The 26,256-nt window shown below is 41.1% G+C and overlaps 3 protein-coding genes across 4 annotated transcripts; all 3 read right to left on the bottom strand.

Annotated features, from left to right (window-relative positions):
• Positions 1 to 8,071: 8,071 nt before the first annotated feature.
• LOC136424441 (methyltransferase-like protein 27) lies at positions 8,072 to 11,430 on the bottom strand. Of its 2 annotated transcripts, none has more exons than XM_066413042.1 (6): positions 11,311 to 11,430; positions 11,080 to 11,189; positions 10,338 to 10,472; positions 9,980 to 10,115; positions 8,682 to 8,774; positions 8,072 to 8,318 (listed from the first exon to the last, which is right to left on the bottom strand). In XM_066413042.1, the coding sequence occupies exons 2-6, from the start codon at positions 11,182 to 11,184 to the stop codon at positions 8,134 to 8,136; spliced, it is 654 nt and encodes a 217-aa protein (XP_066269139.1). In that variant the 5' UTR covers positions 11,185 to 11,189; positions 11,311 to 11,430; the 3' UTR covers positions 8,072 to 8,133. The 2 variants fall into 2 exon arrangements, with proteins under 2 accessions (XP_066269139.1, XP_066269138.1); XM_066413041.1 differs by having other exon boundaries at positions 11,080 to 11,192; positions 11,311 to 11,412.
• A 1,909-nt stretch (positions 11,431 to 13,339) lies between these two features.
• Positions 13,340 to 16,559, bottom strand: LOC136424311 (trans-L-3-hydroxyproline dehydratase-like). The gene is made up of 3 exons (XM_066412860.1): positions 15,933 to 16,559; positions 15,131 to 15,506; positions 13,340 to 13,955 (listed from the first exon to the last, which is right to left on the bottom strand). Exons 1-3 carry the CDS (start codon positions 16,421 to 16,423, stop codon positions 13,743 to 13,745), a joined length of 1,080 nt encoding a protein of 359 aa, XP_066268957.1. The 5' UTR covers positions 16,424 to 16,559; the 3' UTR covers positions 13,340 to 13,742.
• Positions 16,560 to 21,340: 4,781 nt separating this feature from the next.
• LOC136423939 (uncharacterized) lies at positions 21,341 to 25,710 on the bottom strand. The gene is made up of 3 exons (XM_066412340.1): positions 24,995 to 25,710; positions 23,902 to 24,034; positions 21,341 to 23,351 (listed from the first exon to the last, which is right to left on the bottom strand). The coding sequence occupies exons 1-3, from the start codon at positions 25,266 to 25,268 to the stop codon at positions 21,341 to 21,343; spliced, it is 2,418 nt and encodes an 805-aa protein (XP_066268437.1). The 5' UTR covers positions 25,269 to 25,710.
• Positions 25,711 to 26,256: the final 546 nt, after the last annotated feature.

Below are 26,256 nucleotides of genomic sequence, written 5' to 3'. Positions count from 1 at the left end.
CAGGTAAATAACAGGCATACCTTCTAACATAGGCTAAGTTTGATGATAGTTTTGCCATGAGATGTTTTATGTAAAGGTTCCAAGAAATTGATGGGTCCATATGCAAACCCAGGAGGGCTGATTCAATTACCTGTTCAACCTTAAGCTTCTCTGAACCAATAACTAGGTTCAGGGAAGTGTCTGGTAAAAGAGCAAGCCTGAGTGCAGTACCAAATAACATACACATTGTTTTCAATACAATAACTAAACGATTGATTGTTGAACGGTTCGTTTATTCATTTTTTTTTCTTCTTTTGAGAACATTCATGAATCATCCTACGCTGAGCTAAAACTTTAACATGACTGTAATGCAAAAATTAATTCAAAAGCCTACTAGATTTTGCTTTTTAAAAAAAGGTCAAGGTTTCACTTGATTTACATTAGTACGCCATAGTTTAGGGCTCTCCTGCCATTTGTAACTTGCTCCGTATTGACGGCTACTCGCATTATGATTGGATTAATCAATGGTTAGGTCAAAATAGGTGACGTCAGGTTCCGGCATTTCCCTATAAAAATGAATAGGGCTTTTCTATCTAGCTTTCCTGAGGATGGATTTCGAGGAATTTTTCGAATCCATGGGGGAATTCCTCGAAATCCAACCTCAGGAAAGCTAGATAGAAAAGCTCTATACTGCACATTTTTTTAGTGAAATCCATATTTCCGTTGTTTCTCCATGCTAAGTTTTACATATTCCCCAGCAGATTTTGAAAATGGACCTGGTAAACTTTGTTGAACAACTGCCCAGCAGACACCCGGGGTATTACACGACAAACCACAACGGTGACCAGACAATAAACACAGGACGGCAGCATGACAGTGGCGTTTTACAGGGGAAAACGCGCGCTGTAGACTGTTCCCAGCCATACGTCGAAGTCTCATCACATCCACAGGTAACGGTCTGCGTGGGAAAAAAGAACATACGAGACAAAAAATCTAATATAGACGCACCGTACGTGTGTGATGACTGCGGGTACAGCACAACTTATACGATTAATATTTCGCGGCATATAAAAACACATACTGGTAATAAACCATATAAATGTGACCATTGTGGCTATTCTGCTGTACAGAAATGCCAAATACAAGAACACATCATGGCAAAGCACATTGGTGAGAAACCCTACATGTGTGGAGAGTGCGGATACAGGACGGCTTATAGATCTAGATATTCTGTTCATAAGAAGAAACATAGCGGCGAGAAACTTTTCATATGTGAGGAGTGCGGATACAGGGCTACTACAAAGTCTGACTTAACACAACATGTAAGAAAACACACTGGCGAGAAACCGTTCATGTGTGGGGAGTGTGGATTCAGGACAGCTTTTAAGTCTAACCTCTCAAGACATATAAAATCACATACAGGCGATAGACCGTTCAAATGTGAAGAGTGTGACTTTTCAGTTGCACGGAAAGACGTTCTAGAGAAACACATTATTACTAAACACACTAGAGAAAAGCCCTACATGTGTGGAGAGTGTGGATACAGAGCTGCCACAAAGTCTTACGTATCTAAACATATGAAACTACACACAGGTAACCGAAAAAAAAACTTGTGACCAATGTGACTATTCTGTGCACAAAAAAGCTGTATGGCCCAACAAGACAAGGTGAAACAAAAGCCCTATGTTGAGAGGAGTGCGATCACTGAACAATCAAAATTTTAAACTAAGCAGCAAAACATGAAAAGCACACAGTAATAACCTTTTGTGTGTGGAGTGCGTGCATACAGTTGGGCACTTGGGGAGGCCTTGACCTTAAATAGGAGAAAACATACATCTGAAAAACGTTACAAATGTGACCAGTGTTGCTATTCTCCAACATTCTGCCCAGAAATACCACATTGACTAAAACATAAGACATACTGTTAAGAAACCCTACTTGTGTAAGTACTGCGAATATAGAACGGTTCATATAATTAACCTTTCTGCACACATAAAAAAAAAACAGACTGGTCAAAAACCCTTAAAATGTGACCAGTGCGACAATTATGCTGCACAAAAATCCAATCAAATCAATTAAACATTACTGGGTCAAGTGTCTTTTTAAGTCTTGAAGACACGTTGATTAAGATTCGGGATTCATGACCGCTTTTTTACAATGTGAAAATTCATTACAAACGTACCAGTGTAATTCAACAGTGCTCTAATATATAAGTACGGTTCAACCGAAAGTTAAAGTACAATGATGGTTGAAAAAAGCGGCTGAAGGAAAGCCTGACAATGTGACCCACCAAAAAATAAAAGCATGGTAGGCTGAAGAACAGCAGATTTAGTATTGCGCACCCTGGTGTTAAACCGTGTGGATACCATTAATTGTGAAAAGCTGTCACATTTGTTGAAAGACTTGACACCGGAATATACAATGAAATGAAATCTAACGGCATCTCTGTACACTGATTTCGCGTAAAAGTCTTTTTTATCTATTTTGATCGAGGCATAGATCAAATTTTCTTCGCATTTACATACAGTCCAATTCTAGTTGCATCCTTTTCGAGTGTAGATGGTGGACTTCGGGATTGGACTACATCTCTATTCCTCCCACTGCCTCAAAAGAAAAGAAAAAAGTCAACGCTAACAAAACTAGCTCGATTTATATTTGGAAAATAGTAGCATGGCAAAGGAAATAGTTTTTAATATAATTGTATCTATTATTCTTATGTCTCTATTACATGTAGTTGCATTTAGCCATGAGGCATGTATTTGCAATAAGGATTACGTCCACTGTACTTTCATAACTGATGCGAGAGGGCGAATAATGATATATAAACAATAAAAAGCTGGCCGGGGTGCATTTAAAAGAAAAGTGATTAGTGACTGTGGTAATTGTATCAGATGAAAGTAAATGGTTGCCTTGGTCAGTTGAATTGGATTGATGTTATTAAACATTCGCTTTTAATTATGTTTATTATTACTATAACGTTTTGTTGTTTTGACATTATTAATGGGACGTATTCAATTGGACAAATACAAATGCATGTATGTTGTTCTTTGAAAGAATCAAAGCTGGCTTGATGAAAGTTATCACTTTGTAGATGTAATAAGGATAGATTGCTTCTGCGGTGAATATTTATCCAGTCTAAGACTCTTCAATTGATATAAGTACAGTATCATTGGTAAGCTGCAAATAGACTGAATATCATCAACAGAGAGGAACCCAACACCAGGTCTTAGTGATGGTTTTATGAAGGTGTTAAGTGCATCACCTTGCAATAGTACAGTATCAAGATCTGTACTTGTCCAGGTAATTGCTTGTTTGCAAGTAATGTGGTTAACGACTGCCATTAAAGCATTTGCAGTGCATTGTTTGCCTCTATTATCTCCATTGAAAATGATGTCACCTAGGTGGTATTTTCCTGATAAAATGTATATGTTTTTTGATTGACTTTCAGGGTAAAATGAAATCCCCGGTTTTAATTAACTGATTATCATTTCTGGTTCATTTACATGTACATAGTTTAACTGCAATTACTGTATCCGATTCTGCAACAACGTTTGGTTCCGTATAATTTCAAGTGCGGTGTTTGCGTTACGTTAACGGTATTTTACGTGACAATGAACACAGAAAATTGAAAGGCCGGGTTTTGAAGCTTACGAAGTCCCATTCATTTCCATATTTCCATACGCAGTCTCGATCCGAGGACCTTCAAGTCCCCGTACCACGAAGCTAACATCGAGCAAAGAAGGTAACAAAATGAGGTAATTGAACTGGCCATCTCACCAGTGATTTTTAAATATATTTAACGTTTCAAGATGGTCCCATTTTTTGGTCAATTTTTGTTCATTGTCTTGACAAAATCAGTTTCTTCTTGTGCAATTGTGTGGTATAGATGTAGTATAGCCATTTTAGGGATCTGGCATGGCATGGGGAAAGGCTTCTGTAAGCGCAACGTACATGTACCACCCAAACAACTAACTAACCAAACTACGAACCAATTTAACTGGGCCCGGCAAAAACGTTTGGCAAAAGAGATTGCCTTCAATATGAAATCTGCGTGATAAGGAATGTACAACACATGACTAAACATACAGAGTATGTTATACCAAAAAAACTGTTGGCTATTTTTTTATTTAAATCTTTTCCATCTTCTTCTTTGATATCGACTGTATCAGTATTCGTATTAAAGCTGCTTTGTACGATCTACATTAAAGCAAAAAATGATAACAATAACTATCCTTTTTTTCAAATGGACGAAAAGTGACGTGCGCACGGATGTCATATGGGAAGGGACCGGCAAATCTGACCTGCGGAGACGGTGCATTTTGCATAGCCTTTGTCTCTTTCTCATATTATTTTTGATAATGTTTTCTTTGGGTCATTTATTGTCAAATTGGCCTCAGAGATACAAGAGAGGTGTTTACTTTTTAAATCTAGACAGAAATGTTGTCTTTTGTTGACCCTACTGGTGTAATCTTACATCTTCTGGGGCCTGTTGCCGGCATGGTGATGCAAACATCTACTGGAAGGCCAGAAGCCGGAGATTTTGCCGGAGTCAAAGCTCTGCTTTTTCCAGATTTGGTAAGTAGACATGTTTAGGTATCCAGTGGAAAGGAACTTTGTGACATTGAAATAATGTGTGTTTTGGAGCCTTTCCTTATGTGTGTTTAAGGCACTAGCCTAAAAAGTATGCTAGCAATATTGGTCGGTCCCTCCCCATATCATACAAAAAAATCAACATCGCCTTTCTCGGTCACCGTGATGGGTCATGTCCCTGTGGACTAAATACGGTGCTACTCAACGTCTAAAAGAAAGGAGGCGCTAGTGAGCAGAGAGTAAAGCATCAGAACTTTGAATGAACGCTAAAGAGCTTTCGAAAGTCAAGTAACAAAGACACAGATTAGTCAGAGTAAAAACAAATCGCTGAAGCTATAGAAGGCCCAAAATGATGTACTTTTGGCAAGATTAAAGCCTTCACCGTTGGTGATTTGGGCCAACTAAAGGTCGCCTTATGCTTTGAGGGCATCTTACATTCTCGTTCACAAATGCATGTAACTATGCTGTGTAATATAGGGAACTAAGGGGTTCACTTCATGTCTATAATATTGTATAGTATAGTACACAGTCAGTGTTGCAAAGGTCTTTAGTTGTTCAAACCATATTCAAGCAGAGTAAGGGAGTGGCGGGTAGGTAGTTTTTGTGATTGTGTAATATTCTAAGATAATACGTTTGGGTTAATTCTTTTTTCCAAATCTTTTGATATCCTAGGCCTCTCTAATTTGTATACATTGTACTATATGTTTATTGTATACGACTATGTCGTATTTTACAACGTTCACTGGGTGCTTTTGTAGAAAAAGACAAAAGAAACTGAGGTTATAAAGAATATCAGAAGAAAGAAATTACACAAAGCTTTTGATCTGAAAACATCGCCCGATTAACAAAAAAACTACCTCTCGTCTTTATAGGTTACACTAATGACCTTTGCCATGACCTAATACAATAGACTGCATGACACCCCACCCCCCTCCACGGACATATGTCTACGTTAAGTAAGACAATGTAGCCATTTCTTGAAATGAATCTAATTTAGGACTGTCTGTAGTTCCTTTTAGCGTCACAAGATGGCGTGATTTCACTATACACACGTCAGTGTATATGGTGAAATCACTATCAGTTAGATGTATTTCAGCTTCAGGATCGCTAGTATTAAGAGGCGCTAGTAGTAAGAGGCGCAAATACAGGACATTTCCTTTGTCTATGTGTAAATTATGGTCCGCTCTATTATTGTTGGAATGCGGCCTATATTGATTATAAATAGTCCGCTGAATAAGATGACCTTTGAGGTCAAACGAGGGAATCATAGTTGAGATGCGGAATGTCAGAACAGATCCAGTCACGTTTTGGTAGGCTATGACGTACAAACTACAAATTGAAAGATACGTACACTAGTTCTACTGTAATGCACAAACCTGGTATAAATGTGCATTGCGTTTATCAGTGAGACTTGTTCAGTTCCTTGATACACCATCTGAGAAAATTGCAGCGTGCAAGACGTGTCACACGAGTCTGAGAAATACATAGTTCATACATGGCTCCTTACGTTGCTTCTTCACCACGGGGTATTGTAATTAGTCCTCTGTCCAGTGGAATTCAATAAGGAAAGGGGTCGGTACAGGAAAATCATTGAAAAATAACCATTAGAGCGACACCTACTAAAAAGGGTGTGAATTGCAGTTACACTTAAACGGCTGGTCATTGTGGCTAACTTTTCAAGAAACACATGTGGAAATCACTTTTGAAATAACAAAGTAAACGTGTCAACATTAACCTGCAGGATTCAATTAACCCTCAATGAATGATTGCGCAATCAGGTTAAGTCTTCAATGCTAATACAGTAATATGATATACGGAAAGGTGGCTTTTGGCACCTTGACAATGAAAGGCAGGTCAACTTGAATGGCAGGATACGACAGGTAATCACCTGAGCGTCTTCTTTAAGTTTCAAAATTTACATGCCGAATTCAATTGACAAAATACCTAAATGGTGATAGTATTTTTAAAAACTTCCATCGTTCATTGATAATGAAGTGAACATCATAAACTTTCTGCTACTAAACCAACATGATTAGGCAGATGAACTTGAGCTTCTTATAAAAGAAGAAAACTTTATAAACTTACCTTTAGGGGAACCATTTCAATTAAAACTAGATTTCCACGACCAAATGATTTTAACCTTTATGACTGACGTATTAGGAGTGTTTCTCATCAATTATAAATCACACTAAATGATAGTCAAAGAAGGTTATGCTAACATTTATCATCAATTATGCAAATGAGGTCCTTATTTGATTAATTTGATTCAACGAAAAGTATGAAATTGCCTTCATTTACCGGTATGGAATTATAGTAGTTTCTCATTAATTATGCAAATTAGTCATACATTTGCAAATTTTCTATCTACCGGTATCAACATTCCTCTCTTCCTAAATTACAAATGTAGCATAAATGTCATATCATGAAACACAGCGGGTTTGTAAAATTATCTCATTAATTATGCAAATTAGTATCTGATTTGCAAAATTATCGTATAATCATGCAAAGCTTTACGTAAGCTATCTACATACCAAAAACCATGACCATCCATCAAGTGAATCATTTCTCATAAATGAGGTCTTCATTTGCATAGTTGATCTCAATTGATAATTCTGTCTTCCTCAGTAACATATGAAAACTTTCATGCGGCCGAAAAATTTTCCGCATGTCCCATTCCATTCATTCACAATACGTGTTTGTAGTAAAAATATTTCTAATGTTGCTAGTGTATCTAGATAAATAACATTCAAATGTAGCGAGACAACTAACCATGTAGCGAAACAATTTATGCCACGAAGCGAAACGACTGTAGCGAACTGACAATGTAGCGAAACAACTAACCATGTAGCGAAACGATTTATGCCACGTAGCGAAACGACTATAGCGAACTGACAATGTAGCGAAACAACTAACCATGTAGAGAAACGATTTATGCCACGTAGCGAAACGACTATAGCGAACTGACAATGTAGCGAAACAACTAACCATGTAGAGAAACGATTTATGCCACGTAGCGAAACGACTATAGCGAACTGACAATGTAGCGAAACAACCAGCTACCCTTCACGGACCTTCCCATAATCAATACAATCCATCTAGTCCTTCTCGAGTTAAGCTGATCTTCCACATACACAGTTACACACATATACACGCAAATACTTACTTACAAACGCTACTGAAAAGATTACAGTCTTGGCGAGCGGTATGTGTGACCGTACAAACGGCACAGATAATGATGTCTTTATAAATAAACTACTTCCGTCCAAAAAATATACTTCTTTTCTAGACGCAGATGTGTCATTTTGTTAACCTCGTATAAAGCAACGAAGGCATAGACCAAATGGAAATTAAAACACGACCGCTTGTCTGTGTCTCATATTCCATCGCACCGCCGTAATTTGCATAAACAACACATATGGCGGTAACGGTCTTGCGCATACTCCGTGTATGTAACACTCTAGCCTAGGAATATAGGTCAAATGAAAACATCAAGACAAAAATATCCTTTCCATTTCTTTTTTATTATTTCATCTTCAAATCAAATTTGGGCTGAAAGCCAGGACACTACAGGACCTTGTAGACGATGGTTATCCCGTCCTTGCCTGGGTAGTAGTTGGGAAAGATCTCCCGGCTGACTCGCTCCCAGAGCCCCTGGTCTTGCAAGCGGGCCATGGCGGGCTCCAGCTTATCCTTGTATTCCTCGTACTGGTGCAACCACTCCTCGCGGAACGTGAGGACGATGTAGCCGCCTGGAAAGGAGAAAATGAACGATTAGGATGGTTTCACTTTAGAACCAACCCAAGGCTACCCCTAAAGACCCCTTCTCACTGGACCCGCGGCACACTGGCGTTGTCGCTTCGTCCTAAACCGGATTTGTGATAGCCTTGACTTTATAATGGGAATATCATTCAAAACATACAAGTATGACCAAAAAGACAACAAAACACACAAAGCTGAAAAAGATTCGTTATTTTTGTCGATGAAATTTGCTGAGTACTTTGTCAATTCGATCGGCCGCAGTGACGCCGCCAGCGTGCCGCGGATCCACTGAAAGGGGGGGGGGGCTTAAGATATAAGATGAGGCTTATCTGATATGTCGAACTGCAGCTCACCTGGTTTGACGACCCGTATGAGCTCAGGTAAACAGTCGTCTTTCATGTGGCCTGCGGCGAAGCCAGCACAGCAGGCAATGGCGTCATATGTGTCTATAAAAGGTACAAGTCTTCTCAGTCAGAAAATACGAATACCTTGAAATCTACCTATTCCAGAAGTTTGAAATCTGTGACAGATTTATATGATCTCTCCATGTATATACCATATGTAGGTACGTGCATGTAAGGTACCTGTATTGACGTTTGAAAAATGAATACTTATTATCTTATTATCTCTAAGAGTTTTCAGACAGTGTGAAAGATGACAAAGGTTTATAAAGAGGACAAGATGAAAAAATTTGGACCTGCGCAGAAATCTTCGAATTCCATCTAATTGTATTAACTCTCTAAAACTGTGTGTACCTAACGCTCTGTTTTCCTGTTGATCTTCCACTTTCAAAAAGCAACCAATTAAAGAAGAAGGCCCTAGTGTAAGCCTCTACAAGACCCCCCAGTGTACATCAAGAAGGTTTAAAATATCATCCTAAATAGTGTGTAGGGGGGAGCTTGCCTTTGATATCAAAATACTGTTGCATCCGAAACATTAGCCTCCGTTGCAGGCTCTGAACCGGCCTTTTTTGGGGCTAAATAATTTACCGGCAAAATGGTTACGGGGGTGGCTTATGGTTACAGGCTGGCTGCAAAAAGTATATTATTTAGCCCCGAAAAAGACCGGTTCAGAGCCTGCAACGGACGCTACCAAAACATGTCTTTATCCCAGACTACCAAAACATGTCTTTATCCCAGACTAGCTTTGAATCTCCTTTGGGGTAGCCAACGCGAATATAAATCAAAGCAAAGCCCTATGATCTACATTATGGGCAATTTTTTTTCAACGGTTTCTAGAAAAACAGTGGATATCGATCTCAGTGATTACAAAGCATATCCATATCATTGTAGGAAGTCTCCCCAAGTTGAACCAAATATGGAAATTTGGACATGAACAATTGCTACTTGCGGTCCTGTCAATTACTATGATTCGCAGCACCCAAAGTGACCAAATAGGACATGTGGCAGTATCTAGTTTGCGACTCACTGGTTACTCAACTGGGATAAGACTCAATTCTATACACCAAACGCCTCGACTGTATGTCTGTGGCAAGTCGCCAGTGTTATTCGGTCGAGTCATTTGTTTGTCCAAGGCACGCTCAGTCCCTTTACCAATTATGGGATGTATCAATTATCCCACCTATTTGGGCTGATCGTAACTATTCGGGATGTCTGATAGAGAATATTCATCCTAATGTCTGGAGTGTTACCGTTTTCGATGTCCAGCGGGTTCGGTCCGACAAAGTCACAGATGAGTCGGCGGTAGATCTGCTTCTTCTCGGCGAGATCCAGCATTCCCTGACTCCCGTCTACCGCGTCTATGTTGGTAAATCCCTTCCTGACCAGCTAAGAAATAATCAATCAATCAATCAATCAATCAGTCAGTCAGTCAGTCAGTCAGTCAATAAATCAACCAACCAACCAACCAACCAATCAACCAACCAACCAACCAATCAACCAGTCAGTCAGTCAGTCAGTCAGTCAGTCAGTCAGTCAGTCAGTCAATCAATCAATCAATCAATCAATCAATCAGAGACGGAGGACGACATTAACTTTTTGCAGCTTTACCCTTTCAGCGACCAGTCCAGTCCCAGCCGCGACGTCCAGAATACGAACCTCCTTGCGGGTTGAGCCGTCCAGGGCTTTCTCCAAAGAGTCGGCGCACTCCCTGGGACCAGTACAGCTTAGCTGCGTCATTATCTCCTGTTAAGAGAGACGGCATAGATTAATCTCCAATCAGATGTCGGTTTGGAAGATTAAGATCGCAATGTTTCCTGATGATAACACTGTTTGTTATTTTGGAGAACAGACTATTTCTCAAAGACTTTTGTTAACAGTAACTCCTCGAAAACACAACCTACAGAGCCAGAATACCAACCAAGACGATCCTAGAAGCCCCAGCAAACCGAATTTTTAAACCTCTGGTCTAGATTCTCACTTCTCCTATCCAAAAATGGCAGAGATTGAGAAAGGACAGAGATTGGGAGTGTGTTCCAGCCTTTCGATATCTGCTTGGAACTCCTCGAGTTATGGTGCCTTTCTATATCTGCTTACCATATTGTTGCCTTTTCTTAGAAATTGAACTCTGCATATGATATATGGTCAACCTTTAACTACCGATGACATATCCCTTTTGACAGTAGAACTCTTAACAGCAGTTTCAACTGCGAAACTAAAACCACAGGGAACACTTCATTTTCCCCCTACTGTGAAATTAGAACCCCGCAAATATTTCGCCTTTTACGTATACAGTAACAAGATCTGGCGTATATTTGTTTGCTTGTTTCTAGCACATTGTGAAGGTACACACCCGGTCATAGGTCCCGGACCAGTCGTTGTAACATTTTGCAGTCCCTTCTGGGGTCGAGTTGGGGTCGTGATGCGTGTCTAGGGACGTAGTCGTTTTTGCCAACATGTTTTCTGCTACGACAAACGTGGGACACACATGTTTGAACCAGAAGTGAAAGCTATGAAGTACATGGAATCGTTTGAGAGCAAGATGTATAGCGAATCAACCAAAGCCTTTCCAGAAAAGACTTACCTATTCAACATCGAGTATCCAAGATTTGATTGAAGATAAACTGACAGGACCAAAGACCAAACAAAGAAATAAAAACCCGTCCGACGAGATGGCCCATCGCAATTAGGAGCTCAACTAGGGCGGAAAGGCAATCAGTTCGACCAATGAGAGAGTTTTTTTTTTTTATCTCCCGCCATTGTGGTAGCAGAACACAGCTTTCCGGCCTATGGGGATTTCTATAGTTAAGGACAACAAAGTGACCTACATCCACTCGGATAAAATCGTAGTAGTGTACCATCATAGAGAAGCATGGCAAACAAATATGTTGAACTTGAGGGTACAATCTACAAAATAACTGAAAATGAAAAAAATAGTGTTTTTAAAAACATTTTGACGATCACATTTCCATTCGAAACTGCAGCCAACTCACCCCGGCAGGCAGCTGCAAAGGTCACGCGCATTTATACACCGAATGGGCAAACCTCACACACAATCTCATTCGTACGATCCAAAAGCCCACTTATTATACTACCCTACAGTAAAGTTTCAGCCTCGCTGGCTTTCACGTTAACGTTTTTACATACAGGTCAAGATTTAGGGCGCTCTACTCCTATCCATCTGAGACAGTGAGGTCCAAATCTATCTTTGTAAAATCAAGTACTATATTTCTCGCTTCTGGGTATTTGCTGTATGCATATATGTAACTCATAGAATATAAATTGTCTGGAAAATATTTCACGTATATCTGGAAGTGAAATACAAATAACTGCATAAAACAATGTGACAGAAACGGGAACAAATGGTCTTAAAATGGAAGTGGTGATGTCTTCCTTAACAATTATACAATACATTGACGACAAGAGTTCGAAGATCTCATGCCTTGGTGAAATATTTAGAGTTTCTCGTACGTGTTGTTTAATCATAATAATAAGTTTATTGCAAGTTCCTGTCCGTAGGCTAATTGCAAGTACATGTTACACGGAGAGAACAGACAGACAATGATGAACAGTATAACATGTGACTACTCTAGTCTTAACTACTGCCACTAAGTTTTAACTTATTGGGTTCGACTTCTGTTTCTGAGACAGTGGAAGATGAAAGATCCCACTTTTTCTGCAATGTGTGAGTTCTGTGATGTTAAGGGCAGAGTAGTTTTCTTGTTTACGTGGAGAAATCAGGATGGAAAATGGTGGCCTCTTTAAACAGCTCATTTCTTTCGTGGCCGTAGAATGGGCAACTTGACATAAAATGTGTTTCGTCTTCCACCGTGTTTAACATGCAGTACTTACAAGCTCTTTCGCACACAGATAAGTTCTTGTACCGCCCTTATTCAATCTCAAGGGGGTGGGCACTAATTCTAATGTTGCTAATGACAGAGCGTAAATAAAAGTTATATAATTCTTAATATTTTTCCATGGTATATGCTGTTCTGCATGTCTAATGAAACCTTAGCTTTCAGGTATTAATACATAAATTATGACAGAAAGTTTGAATATACATATTGGTAATTCTGGACCTTAATTCTAGTTCATTGAATATAAAAAGAGAAGTTTATGTGGCTTCAAACTCGAATAAAAAAAACTATAAATATTTATAGTATAATCCAACCATAATGTTATTTAAAACTACCATAACATAATACAACCATAATATGATACAACCAGTATATAATGTAACCTACAAATTTTGACCTCAAAGCCGACCTTCCAATCCTTCCAGTCTTCTGTAACACCATCTTCTCCCTCACATTCTACCACTCTACTGTATTAAAATAACTGTTTAGATTAGAAGTGGCGATAGTTGACGACTTTCTATTTACTTTGTGTTTATTTCATAACTGTGTAATATTGGTTATCATTATCATTATCTCATTTCCTTATATTCTTGCAATAAGCCACCGGGCATGAATTTGCAATAAATTTATAATTATTATTTATCAAAATAACTATAGAAACACATCAACACAAAGGAACGTATGGAAGGCAATGCTGCAGTGCACGGAGGCAGGCGACACTCCAGTAATCCGCGCAGGCGTAGAAGGCCAACTTTTAGTAAAAGTAGCTGTAGAGTTTTTTTTCCTAGGATATGTTGGTATTTCTGAGCTGGATGTTACAGGTAAGGGTTTCATCCTTCTAATTGTGTTAAAAAATCAAACTTTCATCCATGTTTGTGGTGTCTGTAGGCAGTAGAAGTTTGGTGTTTTTGTGTGATAATCAGGTAGAGAAGGAGGTCAAAGGTCAATTTTTGTAAACAGGGCCGGCTTCGTAGGGGTTGTGCCGATTAGAAAGTTGAAATTATGCTCTAGATTGAAACTTTGGAGGCCTGACAGCCCTACCAATGCATGTTTTTCATGGACTAAAACTCAGGTAGGTGACTTTTGACAGCTTCTTTCTTACATGATTGTCATATATTAAGATAGGAAGCTTGATTAAGCTTCTGTGGCCGGCAATCAATCACTTGACAAGAAAGCCATTTTTCAGCGGGTCGGCCTGCTCGACAGTAAACTCAGCGGTTCCGATGTAGTGCGCATGCCCCGCCACTTCCACGATGACAGCATCGAACTCGCCCCACTTTGTCTCTCTCACGGGCCGGCCTGTGAAAATGGATCCTGTGGCAGCGCTCACGAACTGTCGCTCTTTGGACGGGTCGATCTGTCCACGGCGGTACTGGGAATAAAACGAAAAAATAATAAAAAAATGATAAAGAAAGGAGCAACTTTTATTGTGCAAACATCCGGATGAAAATGTCAAAATACACTGGTTGGTTAATAATGTTTTTGTATGTAGATGTTTTTGATGTTTTTAGACAGTGAGTGTATCTCAATGTTAAGAAATAAGAATGTTGTAGTGAATTCAAAGGACAATAAAAATAACACAGCATATCTTCAAGTGTTTCCCCTTTGTTCTTATGTTGGCGATTTTTGCGGTAATCTCCTTGCTGCAAAATCACACCTTGTTGCACATTCCTCCTGTTACATCATTATCTTTATCGGTAATATTGGAAGTAGAAACACACACACACATACACAAACACACATACGCACACACATACATACATAGCATCACATACATATATACATACATATACATACGTACAAATACACACACACACACAAGCACACATATACACACACATACATATACATACATACATACGTACGTATAAAAATACACACACACACACGCGCACACACACGCACACAGTGTTCTTGTAAAAGTTTGGCGCTACTATCAACAATGTCGAAACTTACAAAACTAAAGGTCAAACATTCCGCGTTGTTCGCGCGAAGGGAGAGAGAAAATTTCGAGGAAAATGAGGAGATCGATCGATGCTGGTTGAAACATTAACAAGCCAACATGATTGACTAAGTCATTTACTCAGGCAACAAACTTTATTACCATATCGAATTGCTGTGTTTCCATGGTCTCTTTTCTTTGCATTTTCACTCAGTGCTGCACAACGTAACAAAAGCCTCTGTTGACAATATAACGCATTTCAAATGCCCATGTCCAGTCTTAGGCATCTGATTTCTTCGAGGCAGACGGGCCTCTCTGCCGTCTGAGTGATCTTTTGCACCCGGCAACAGGTGGCTGTTCTACGCGCTTGGATTATAATTGGCTACTTAACTCCTACCGTGTGTAAGACAAATCCCTGGCGGCGAAAAGCCTCTTCTGCCCGGCTACCAAGCCACTGTAAGCTTGATGCCGGTAACCTGCGTACAGACGCTCATGGCAAATTTATTCACCATATTTTGGTCAAATTCTACAATTCGTATCCCCGTAGGAAGGCCTGGTGGAGGCTTACTAGTTAATACTCTTCTTCGTTTTCTACTCTATCTCACCTGTATGGCAACTCTTGCCGTCACACCCGATCCACACGGAGACCGGTCCACGGACACACCGGACACACAGGTGTTAAGCGCCGGCGTCGGTTCGTACTCGTCCCGCCCGTCCGTTATGATCGTCCCGTACAGGAACGCCAGGTCCGGGTGTTCCGGGTGGCGTAGCGGCACAGCCTTCCTCACGGCTTCTGCTACTGCTCCGGCAGCGTTCTTGACGGCTTGGACAGGAGCTGTACGGAGATCTAACCCGAGAGAACTATCAGGGAGAATGGCGTAGAATACTCCTCCGTAAGCGATGTCTACCTTCACCCGCCCGTAGTTGGGAACGTCCACTTCTTGGTCGAGTGCAAAGACAAACGCTGGAACACTGTGAAATCTAGAGAGAAAAAAATCAATTAGATTCTTTTTACGAATTAATGTTACAAACATTTAAAAAATTAGCAGTTTTATAGACGAAAAATTGGTGAAAAGGAAACGGTGACTGAGACGCTTGGGCCGTGAAAAAATGTTCTTGATGTTTTTATACCTTCAAGTGTTTCGAGTGGACACTATGTCAACTATTTCGAAAAATGTTCTAATATTATAGCTATATATGTTGGCAATTAATTAATCAAAAGAAAATGCGCCACCTGGCTCAGAAGGGGATTGAGTGAGTGAGTGAGTGAGTGAGTGAGTGAGTGAGTGAGTGAGTGATATGTTGGCAATGGGCTATTTATGTAGAGATGTCCGTTTTGGGGTAGAAAATAATGATTAAGTTATGCTGAACGAGTAAATATAACATAGAATAACAATATACCCTTACCGGACACGCCCAATTTTTCCGTATTGATAATCCACCCAGAGTTTCACCAGACCGGTTGGACACTGAATCACCAGTTCGGTCTGTGGACTTTTCGCCGGGACTATTCCCCTGTCTACTGCATACCGTCCCAGTCCTATACAAGCGTGCCCACACATGGTACCATAGCCTTCGTTGTGCATGAAAAGCACGCCTATATCGGCGTCGCGCTCGTCTGGATCTACCAGCAGGGCCCCGAACATGTCATCGTGGCCTCTCGGTTCCCACATCAACCTCCGTCGGAAAACATCGAGGTTATCCCGAACGTACACTCGCTTCTCTAGAATGGTTTTCCCTTCGATTTTAGGGTATCCGTCGGTGATGATTCGCAGGGGCTCGCCACCTGTGTGCATCTCGACGGTCTTGATCACAAACGGAGACGATTCGGAGCAATTGAAAATCGCGTCTTGCTTTGATTCTTCCATGCTGGCGTTTACGACCTGGTCAAAGGTCATACCTGGTCGTAAATCTGCATACCTTTTCCCATGCCTTGAGGCGTAGCGACCTATCTTACTCACCGTTAATTGACTAGGGTGGAAAGAATTGTTCAATCGTACCGGCCGATTCCAAAAGACCCAATCGCACAACTCAAAAAGAACCAGATCCACAATGATACTATCAACAAAAAGCAGTAACCAGACGAGTTTTTACAGCATGATTACGAGACAATAGAAGACCAGTATCAAACGAATAATTAGTAAGAAACTATGTCTGACGAGCAAACACCAGACCCAGACGATCCGATTACATCACGTCATACGCATAAGCTGTTTGGTCAGATGCCTATGGGATACCGGTGCAATGGCCTAGTTGGAAGAGTGTTCACCTTGCACGCGTTAGGTCGTGAGTTCGATCCCCGGTCGGGTCATATCAAAGACTCTAAAATGGTACTGTCGATAAACTACCTTGGACGATTTATGTGCATTCTTCTGGTCTATTTTCTTCAAGTATAGCGCTATAGAGAGAGAAAGACTGAATTGGACGATAATGGGTAATCCTAGCACAATTCTTCATCATAGACCTCAGTATAAGTACATGCTCGCACGGTTTTAAACAGGCAGAGAAAAGCTTACATGCAGGCCATGCATTTTCCTTTTTAGAAGAACTGATATTTCTTCCAACTTAAGTCGGTTAAACATTTGGCTCTGTCCGCGTGGTTTTAAAATGAATGACGTGTTGAATGAATTGGACGATATATAGCTACGGCCGCGTGGCGCGTTGGATACACCCGATCCCTCGATCTCGGAAGTTAAGCAACGCGCGGTCCGGACAGTGCTTGGATGGGGGACCAACCAAGGACGTCCGGATTGCTGTAGCCTCACGAAGCTTTCCACGAAATCGTCTTCCGGGAGGGACGTAAAACGGGGGTCCCGTGCTCGAGGAGGTGCCTCGAACACGTTAAACAGCCTCATTACCCTACACATTGGGTACCTGCCTGTGGCACTGGCTGCAAATACACCTGATATTATTATTATTATTATCATTATATATTTGATAATGTTACATGGCATGTGTGTAATTCCTTCTTTTTGAATCGGTGTGCCAAGTCAATATAAGGACGGTTCTAGGTTGAGTTGTTTCTTCGTCTGCACATGTAGTCGGACGTTACCCCCATCATTGTCATTATCCAAGGGAGACCATAGATGTTTGTGATTTCCTGTTTTCATCTCTCGTTGACATGGATGCGTACCTAAACCCACGTACACGTTCAGGTTCAGGTCCAGATTCGAATCCAGAGGTTTAGATTTAGGTTCATAACCTGATACGTCCGAACCTGAACCTATGGCATATTTGAATGAATTAATAAATGTTATAATGGCATAACGTGAGCAACTTGGCTAAATCAAGATGAGCACTATTTAACAAAGACTATTATCAAAGACACGGAATAACTTCAGATTGAAAGAAACTCAAACTTGTCTGGTTTATTCACTGATAAGTTCTGACACAACAGTAGAAGTGATCTCAGTAATTGTAAGGTACTGAAGTCTTTACACCGATTTACTTAACCTTTGGCGCAGTTAAGGGATGTGTACCTAAACCCACATTCAGTTCCAGGTCTTGATTCGATTCACTGAGTTTAGTTGTTTTTTCACCGGAACCTAAACGTTTTTATGAGTACTCGAGTCCGGATTCGGTTCAGCGTTTAAGTACGCATCCCTATTGACATGTGTATCTATGTTTATTAGAAGTCATTTAGGACGAATGAACGCAGAGTGATATGTGAACATCATGGATATTTCACAATAACAGAATCATTATCATTTCCTTCGAATAATCGTTGTTTTATATTTGATATGTTGGCCATTATGTTCTCAAACATTGTTGCACAAAACGATAGAGGTTCTAAAATCAGAAAAACATCTGTAAAGCCAAAAAGTATTTTTTTGGACTATTCTGTCATTCAGCAACTAGATCCATAAGAAATCCACGATACATCATGAGACGTCTTAAATATATACTCATCAAGGTAATTAAGTTAGTGTCTTTTCATATTTGCTGGTGCTTTAAAACGGGACAAAAAGGTTTACATAGGTATAGAGAACTGCTGAATATACATGTAACTCTTTACAAATAATATTAGAATACTCATAGAATACCACCGGTTAGGATAGACCAAAACACTTTCATCAGAAGAAAAAAGAATAATCACCCCAGTCCAAAAGTGTAATTTAGAAAATCACCCCCGTGTAAGAATGGAACCTCCGAGTGACGCCAACGTGTAAAATGGACAAGTCCAAAAACACTTCCCCTCAGAAAGTGGACTTGACCGGTCAAAAATCAAATTAAAAAGTCCTCTGTGCAAGAATGGCCGTTTCCAGAACACCCATTTTGGTCTAGAAATGATCCGAAATCATAAATCATTCTGAAGAGGCGTACCCTGTGTGTATATCTCCCAGGCACGCCTATACTAAATTTTAGGTAATTTGGTTGATATACCAGGACACTGGTCTAAAATTGGCCACAAATCACGAAATAAATCATCTTGAAGTAATGTATGCCAAAGGTGTTTATAAAGGCACATGTCCAAGGCACGCCTATACGGGTCACTCGATTGTAATGCCAGGGCACAGGAGCCAACAATGTGAACTTTTGGGCTAAAATGGCGAAAAATCGCAAGCTAATAATTCTTAAGTAATGTGTGACAAAACTGTTAATACAGTCCTATATGCACATACGGTCAAGACACGCCTGTTCCAAATTGCAGGTCATTACTGTGTAATAATAGGGCACAGGGGTCAAAGATGTACATTTTCGGTTTATTCTAAAAATCACAAAATATCGCAAAACTGATCATTTTAGAATAATGTATGTCAAAAGTTTGTAGGTCTGCCTATCATAGTTTCATGATTGTAAAATTAAATCAGAGCACAGGAGCCAAAAATGTTTGGGCTGAAAAAGGGTATGTCACCCGGTATAACCCGTAAGTAGGTCGACTGATGATGATAATTGGCTGAAAAATGGCCCAAAATCGCCCTAATTAATAAGTTTAGAGTGATATATGCCAAAAGTGTCAATGAATGCCTATGGGCACGTGTTCAAAGCTACAGCAACTTTCAGATCATCTGGTTGTAATGCCAGGGCACAGGAGGCCAAAAAATATATATCTTAGGTCAAAATGGCCAAAAAACTAAATAAAATCAGTTTAAAGGCCCCTTTAAAAAATGCGCGGGGAGAATGACTCACTCTGACTTTCTTCAAATTCCAGGTTATTTGGCCTAAGAATGACAGAGAAAGCAATATATTTCACTCCCATAAATATTGCATGGAGTGAAATATGATAAACTACGTAGTTAAGGTCTCTCACTGGGGTAGAAAATTATAAAAGCTTCAAAACCGCATGAAACGCAATGCTTTTCCTTGTACAGAGTAACAACCTTGAATACATGAAAAATTTTAGAGAAAAAGCTTTTATTATATTACAAATGCTACAAACAAATATAACGCTGGAGTAGAAAACTACCCCAGGTCTACGGATAAGTGTTAGTTAATCTTGATTAACTTTTGATGATTTCCAGTAAGTATGGTTTTAAACTCTTTTGTAATGACACACACTACAAACCGGTAAATATATCCATCGTCTGTGACTTGACAGTTTCAAGTAGTCTACGTGGTTTAGGCGTCTGACTAAGGCCATGAAAATTTGATTATATGGATGACATCCACGCGCGCATCAATTTTTGTCAGTTTCCAAAATAATACTGCCATACTGTAAATGATACAAAGCAGCTGTAAAATGAGAAAATATATGCTGCAAAGTGCAAAAAAAATAGATACTAGCGATTCATGCCAAAGTCAATTCCAAAGTCAAAGAGATTTGAAAGAACAAAAATGAAGAATCTATTATTCGGTACGCCATATATATGTGTGTTTAGTTCGGTACGCCATATATATGTGTGTTCATCTTTCCTGGTCACGTAGATTTCATAATGAAGGCACCTTTGTTTGCCAAACTTTTTCGTTATCCACACGCTCGCATCAGTTTTGGGGGACATCATTATCATCATCATCGGTCCTCCTCTTACGAGGTGTATCAAGTGAAGTTTGCTCTCCAAAACTACTTGCCGTTCATTGCAGAGAGGAGTTCTTGTCCTTCCAAATCAGTTTCGGTCTCTATGAGTTTCTTGGGTGTTGTGATTGGTCGACCAATCCTTCTCTTTGTGTCCGGGTTCCAAAGCAGAAGCTTTCCCGCTGGTTCTCTTCTACGTACCACGTGATCCGCGAGACTCAATCGGCGACGTTTCACCACTGTGGTGACATTTGGCAATGATCCATACAACTGCTTGTTTGTAGTGTCCTTTCAAAATGTAAATCTGTATTGTAAATCACGCGGAGCATCTTCGTGTAAGTGCCGTTGAGTTTTCTGGAGCGTGTCGTGTTCATAACCCAAGATTCTGAACCGTATAAAAGAATTTCTTCTATACGTGCCTGAAACACTTTTGTCTTAGTTTGCTTTCTAATCGGATATTTCCACATTTTCTTCAGTGAGTGAAGAGCACTCCATGCCTGAGCTATCCTGACATTCATGAAACAGTTTGAAACATTTTGTGACGATTTATCGAACCAAATGCTTTGCGGAAGTCAGTAAACACTAGCACTGCTTCTTTGTCAAAGTTTCTCAACTCCTCCACAATGCGCCCGAGCGCAAGAATGTGAGAAGTGGTTGATCGCCCTTGACGGAAGCCATTTTGGTTTGTACGTAACACTTGGTCTATGACAGGACGAATCCTGTTAAGTTTGGGGGACGTCATCCATATAAACAAATCAGCATGGCCCAACGAAAGAAGAGCAGGGTGAGTTTCAGCTGTGTGTGTATTCATACACAACGATTGACTTGTACCAGCATTGAACCCAGGCCCAACTCCTCTACTTTACTTGCCGAAATACATGGCCAGGGGAATGGACACTGCGATGCTGACGATGTAGGAGACAAGACACATCCTGTCCAAGACCTTTGTCAGCCGAGTGTAATCCTTTGCCTTCTCCTCCATCTTTGGTGGCTTGGTCAGCTTCTGTAATTTGCTCTTTATTTCCTTGGTCAGTTGCCCTGTCTCATTCTTTATCATCTTGGTCACATCCCTTATCTTGTTCCTTATCGCGGTCAAGTTTTCCACTTCGGTCTTTTCCGCCAATGATAGCTCCCTCTCCTCGTCCTTGACCACAGCACCAGACTCATTCACCTCGACATCCTTCATCACTATCTGTGCTTCCTTCTTCTTTAAGGCCATGATTAGAATTTCTAAATCATTCTCAACCTCAATAAGCTCCTCTTCGTTCTTTGCCGCCTTAATCATCTCCTCAAGGCTCTCTTTTTGATTGCGCACTTCATTCATCGTCACATTGCTCAGCTTCTTCTTTCCAATTCCTTCCTTCCCGGCCTTGGTCGGCTCGTCTTTTCCAACCTCTACTGCATTGGTCGACTCATTCTTCCCGTCCTCTACCGACTTGGTCGGCTCAACCTTCCCGACTTCTACTGGTCCCTCCTTCCCGACCTCTGCTGCCAAGATCGGCCCCTCCTCCCCATCTTCTGCTGCCTTGGTCGGCCCCTTCTTTCCGACCTCTGCTGTCTTGGTATGCCCCTTCTTCCCAACTTCTATTGCCTTGGTCGGCTCCTCCTTCCTGACCTCTACTGCCATTAATGGCTCTTCCTTCACATCCTCTACCGCCTTGGTCAGCTCCTCCTTCCCCACCTCTACTGCCTTGGTCGGCTCCTCTTTCCCGACCTCTACTGCCTTGGTCGGCTCCTCCTTCCCGAACTCTACTGCCTTGGTCGGCTCCTCCTTCCCGACCTCTACTGCCTTGGTCGGCTCCTCCTTCCCGACCTCTACTGCCATATTCAGTTCCTCCTTCCCGACCTCTACTGCCTTGGTCGGCTCCTCCTTCCCGACCTCTACTGCCTTGATCGGCTCCTCCTTCCCGACCTCTACTGCCTTGGTCGGCTCCTCCTTCCCGACCTCTACTGCCTTGATCGGCTCCTCCTTCCCGACCTCTACTGCCTTGATCGGCTCCTCCTTCCCGACCTCTACTGCCTTGGTCGGCTCCTCCTTCCCGACCTCTACAGCCTTAGTCGGCTCGTCCTTTCCAACCTCTACTGCCTTGGTCAGATCCCCCTTCCCGACCCCTACTGCCTTGGGAGGCATCTCCTTCCCAACCTCTACAATCATGATCGGCCCCTCCTTCCCGACCTCTACAGCCTTGGTCGGCTCCATTTCTCCATTCTCTTCAGCCTTGGTCGCCCGCTCTTTCCCAACCTCTACTTCCTTGGTTGCCTCCTCCTTCCCGACCTCTTCAGCCATGGTCGGTGTCGTGTTTTCAGCCTTCTCTACTGCCTTGGTCGGCTCCTCCTTCCCGATCTCTACTGCCTTGGTCGGCTCCTCCTTCCCGATCTCTACTGCCTTGGTCGGCTCCTCCTTCCCGACCTCTACTGCCTTGGTCGGCTCCCTGTCTCCATTCTCTACTGCCTTCGTTTGCTCCTCTTTCTCGACCTCTACTGCCTTGTTTGGCTCCTCGTTGCCATCCTCTACTATTGTGGCCGGATCGTCCTTCCCAACCTCTACTGCCTTGGCCAGTTCCTCTTCCTTTTCTTTGTTCTTCAACATCTTGTCCTGTTCCTCAATCTCGTTTATTACCGTCACAGCACATGAGCTCAGGCTGCTTGCGTCTGACGAACGGGCGGACTCCAGAGATGTATGGGGCGTCGATGATTGTGTCGTCTTCTCGAGATCACTTGTATTCATCCCTGTTTCGTCCCTTTCGTTGACCACTGTAACTTCATCACTGTGGAGTTCGTAGTTGGTCGCCTTTACGGTAGGCCGGTTGGTCGGTTCAGCCTCTCCATCAGTACCACCCTCATCCTCTGTAAGATCTCCCAAGAATAGCATCCTTAACAGTAAAACAAAAACACGAATTGTCAACCTGCAGGCACTCTTTCAATAGATAACATCCTTATAATCAACACCGTTTTAAGTGTTTGTTTATTGAAATATGGTTTATGATTTGTTTCAAATCATATATATGACTGGTTTATTTGGGTGAAAAACATAACAGCCAAGTCTTGCAATTTAAACTCCAAGCTAATTAGTTGATCTGAAAAGCGAATCTTTTTCTCTGCAATTATGCTTCTTGCCAACTGTGACATCTGAAACCAACGTGACTTTATGACCAATTACAAGGGAAAGCATATGCCAGACAACGAAAAAGCTATGTACCTACAATGGCTAACGTAAGACGCCAAGAAGGCTAATGTTTTTTGTTTTTTTGAAAATGCCCTAGTTAGCAGTGGCAACTGTTACAGGGTTGCTGTTGCTTGCAGTATTCAAACACTTAGCCCGTGTCACGGTACATATTATAGGGACGATTAATTGTACAACGGTTGCGGAGTCTACTGTGAGCATGAGCTTAATTTCAGTGGAGAGATTAGTTTACTAAGTACCTTGAAATGTAGCGGAGAAAAACGATCTTCTTCACCGGAGACAGACTTCCGTCCTTGTCGTGGATCATGATGACGGCCATGGTGATGAAGAGGAAGATCCCCATCAGGGCCATGCATACGATGATCAGGGTTGCTGTAGAATTGTTCATGTGGGAAAGATTTATTATCTCCATGAAAATCTCCATGAAAAATGGAGATATTGTTTTGGGTGTGTCTGTGTGTCTGTTTGTCTGTTTGTGTTTCCGCACCACTCCAGTCAGCATAACTCGAGCCTATTGATGGATTACAATGATATTTGGTATGTAGGCGGGTGTTGTGAAGCCGACATTCAAGGTCAATTTTGGGCCCCCTGGTATGTGACCTTGGTACAGCAGCAGAACTTCAATTTTTGTATCTTTTGACCTGGACGTGCTGTGGTCTTGATTTTTGGGTGGCAAATAGCTTGTAATGTAATAAAGAACTGGTGTAGGTTTGGGCCCCCTAGCAGCTTCCTCTGGAACTGCAGGGGCGTTTTTTTAAAAAATTTTCAGAATTAGCTACAATGAAAAAGTTGCTTCGGCCCTCGGTTACCACGTGATCTCCACCCCCATTACCTTTGCGCGCGGCACGTTCATTTCAGTGTTTCTCAGTTTGACAAGAGTAGTCAGTTATTTTCTCATTCCTGGCGTGAAAACTTCAACCCACCTCCACCCCTGGTCTACATTGAATATAAACCGTTTAATTATTTATTTTGTAGTAGTTTGTTTATACGTTGACTCAGGTGTTCTCTTTCGGAAAAGTGCACGAATAAACTTTCCCTTTTCAAGTCAATCTTGTATTGTTTCGGTTCTTGAATATTAATAATTATGGACAGTAAAATCTAAAGCTGTGTCAATGTATTTTGAATTTTGTGTCCGTTACGTGGACGTTGGTTAAACCATATCAATTTTCACATGACGTGACACATTTGATTATTATAACCGACGTCTTGCGTCAGGTGTCTGTAAGATCATGTGTACTTTTTTTTAAAGAAATACGTAAATGAAGAAAATTCTGGTGTAAAAAAATTAAGATTTTGTACTGTTGAGTTGTGTTTTATTTTCAGTTTACTCACCGAAAAATGGCAGTGCTCCCTTGACAGGAAGCACCTCTGTGACAAACACGAGAGACACGACCATGGAGAGTAGAATGGTCACTCCGAAGGAGACCCGGTCTCCCCTGTCGATTGGCATGACGAAGGTGATGGTCATCAGTACAACCAGGATGACGCAGGGTCCAACAGTAGTGGCGATGTGGAACATAGGGATCCTCGACAGGTATAACACAAAACACGCTTCCCTGTTGTGTTTGACCAGGAACATATTCCTCTGATACCACTCTCCCTCCATTACTGTTTCGGATATGGAGTTACATGGCTTGCTTGCCGTATCTTCGCATTCTATGATCAACAGATTCAATGAATTATCATTTCAAAGAAGCTAGGCACTGGTTGACATCAAGATGGGATATGAGACGTATGACCCATTCTAAAACTGTCATTAGAATACGTTAGTTTTTCATTTTATTGTGTAAACTCGGTCTCTTAGGAAAGGTAAACGTAAAGTAGCGTCTAGATCAATCTGGAGGCATTGAATGATATCAATCTAGTTTCCTCCTTCTTTTTTTTCGATCTGAATATAGATCGTTCCATCTTCGCAGCGTACTATCATTTTAAACATTAAATTTACAATAAGGTTGTGTTAACTTTTCAAAAGCTATAAATGCTGTAATTTCTGTTTTTAGGTCACATAGAGGACTATACTTTTCATCTTAAGGGCTCCCTTTGAAATCAGTTACAATGTTAACTGAAGGGACCACCCTAAAGATTGCCAGATAAATAAATAAAGGAATATTGCCAGTGACACTGATGAAAAGAAATGGATGCTACTTCAAACGTTTGACTGTTTGATAAACCATATCCGGTTGGTTGTTCACGAGTAACTGCTATTTTATCGCCTTTACGTCTAACCTTCATCAACGTTCGAATGATATTATACTCCCATATTCACGGGAAGAGTATGTATTTTACTTCTTAGAAATCTAAGCTTACAGAACTTGAGCTTATATCTAGCTTCTAGTTGGCGAGTTTACCGTCAAATGGTATGTATATCTATTGAAATTTACCAAGTAAACGCTGCTGAAAGAAGGAATTTTACTTGGCCGGGTCCTCAATAAAAAATGGTCTACATGAAGGCCGTTACACTTTAGGCCTTGAAGATATATTTACGATATTTGGAGTTTCTTTTATCACAAGCAGGTAATCTCACCTGCTGACGTTTCGGTGTCTGTCAGACACCTTCTTCAGAGCTTCTGACTGGAGTACTGCTTCTCACCGCT

Source organism: Branchiostoma lanceolatum, chromosome 18 (assembly GCF_035083965.1).
Source record: "Branchiostoma lanceolatum isolate klBraLanc5 chromosome 18, klBraLanc5.hap2, whole genome shotgun sequence".
Taxonomy (NCBI): Eukaryota; Metazoa; Chordata; class Leptocardii; order Amphioxiformes; family Branchiostomatidae; genus Branchiostoma; species Branchiostoma lanceolatum.
This window is presented reverse-complemented; position numbering and strand designations above follow the sequence as displayed.

Excerpts from the sequence above, each read along its gene's own strand:
- LOC136423939 (XM_066412340.1), bottom strand. The coding sequence starts at position 25,268 with ATGGAGGGAGAGTGGTATCAGAGGAATATGTTCCTGGTCAAACACAAC. Across the intron at positions 24,035-24,994 it reads GGGAGCACTGCCATTTTTCG|CAACCCTGATCATCGTATGC; the intron begins GTGAGTAAACTG and ends ACAATTCTACAG. Across the intron at positions 23,352-23,901 it reads TTTCTCCGCTACATTTCAAG|GATGCTATTCTTGGGAGATC; the intron begins GTACTTAGTAAA and ends TTTACTGTTAAG.
- LOC136424441 (XM_066413042.1), bottom strand. The coding sequence starts at position 11,184 with ATGTTGGCAAAAACGACTACGTCCCTAGACACGCATCACGACCCCAAC. Across the intron at positions 10,473-11,079 it reads GGTCCGGGACCTATGACCGG|GAGATAATGACGCAGCTAAG; the intron begins GTGTGTACCTTC and ends CTCTCTTAACAG. Across the intron at positions 8,775-9,979 it reads CCCGCTGGACATCGAAAACG|ACACATATGACGCCATTGCC; the intron begins GTAACACTCCAG and ends TACCTTTTATAG.
- LOC136424311 (XM_066412860.1), bottom strand. The coding sequence starts at position 16,423 with ATGACCTTTGACCAGGTCGTAAACGCCAGCATGGAAGAATCAAAGCAA. Across the intron at positions 15,507-15,932 it reads GGAAAAATTGGGCGTGTCCG|ATTTCACAGTGTTCCAGCGT; the intron begins GTAAGGGTATAT and ends TTTTCTCTCTAG. Across the intron at positions 13,956-15,130 it reads CGGCAAGAGTTGCCATACAG|TACCGCCGTGGACAGATCGA; the intron begins GTGAGATAGAGT and ends TTTTATTCCCAG.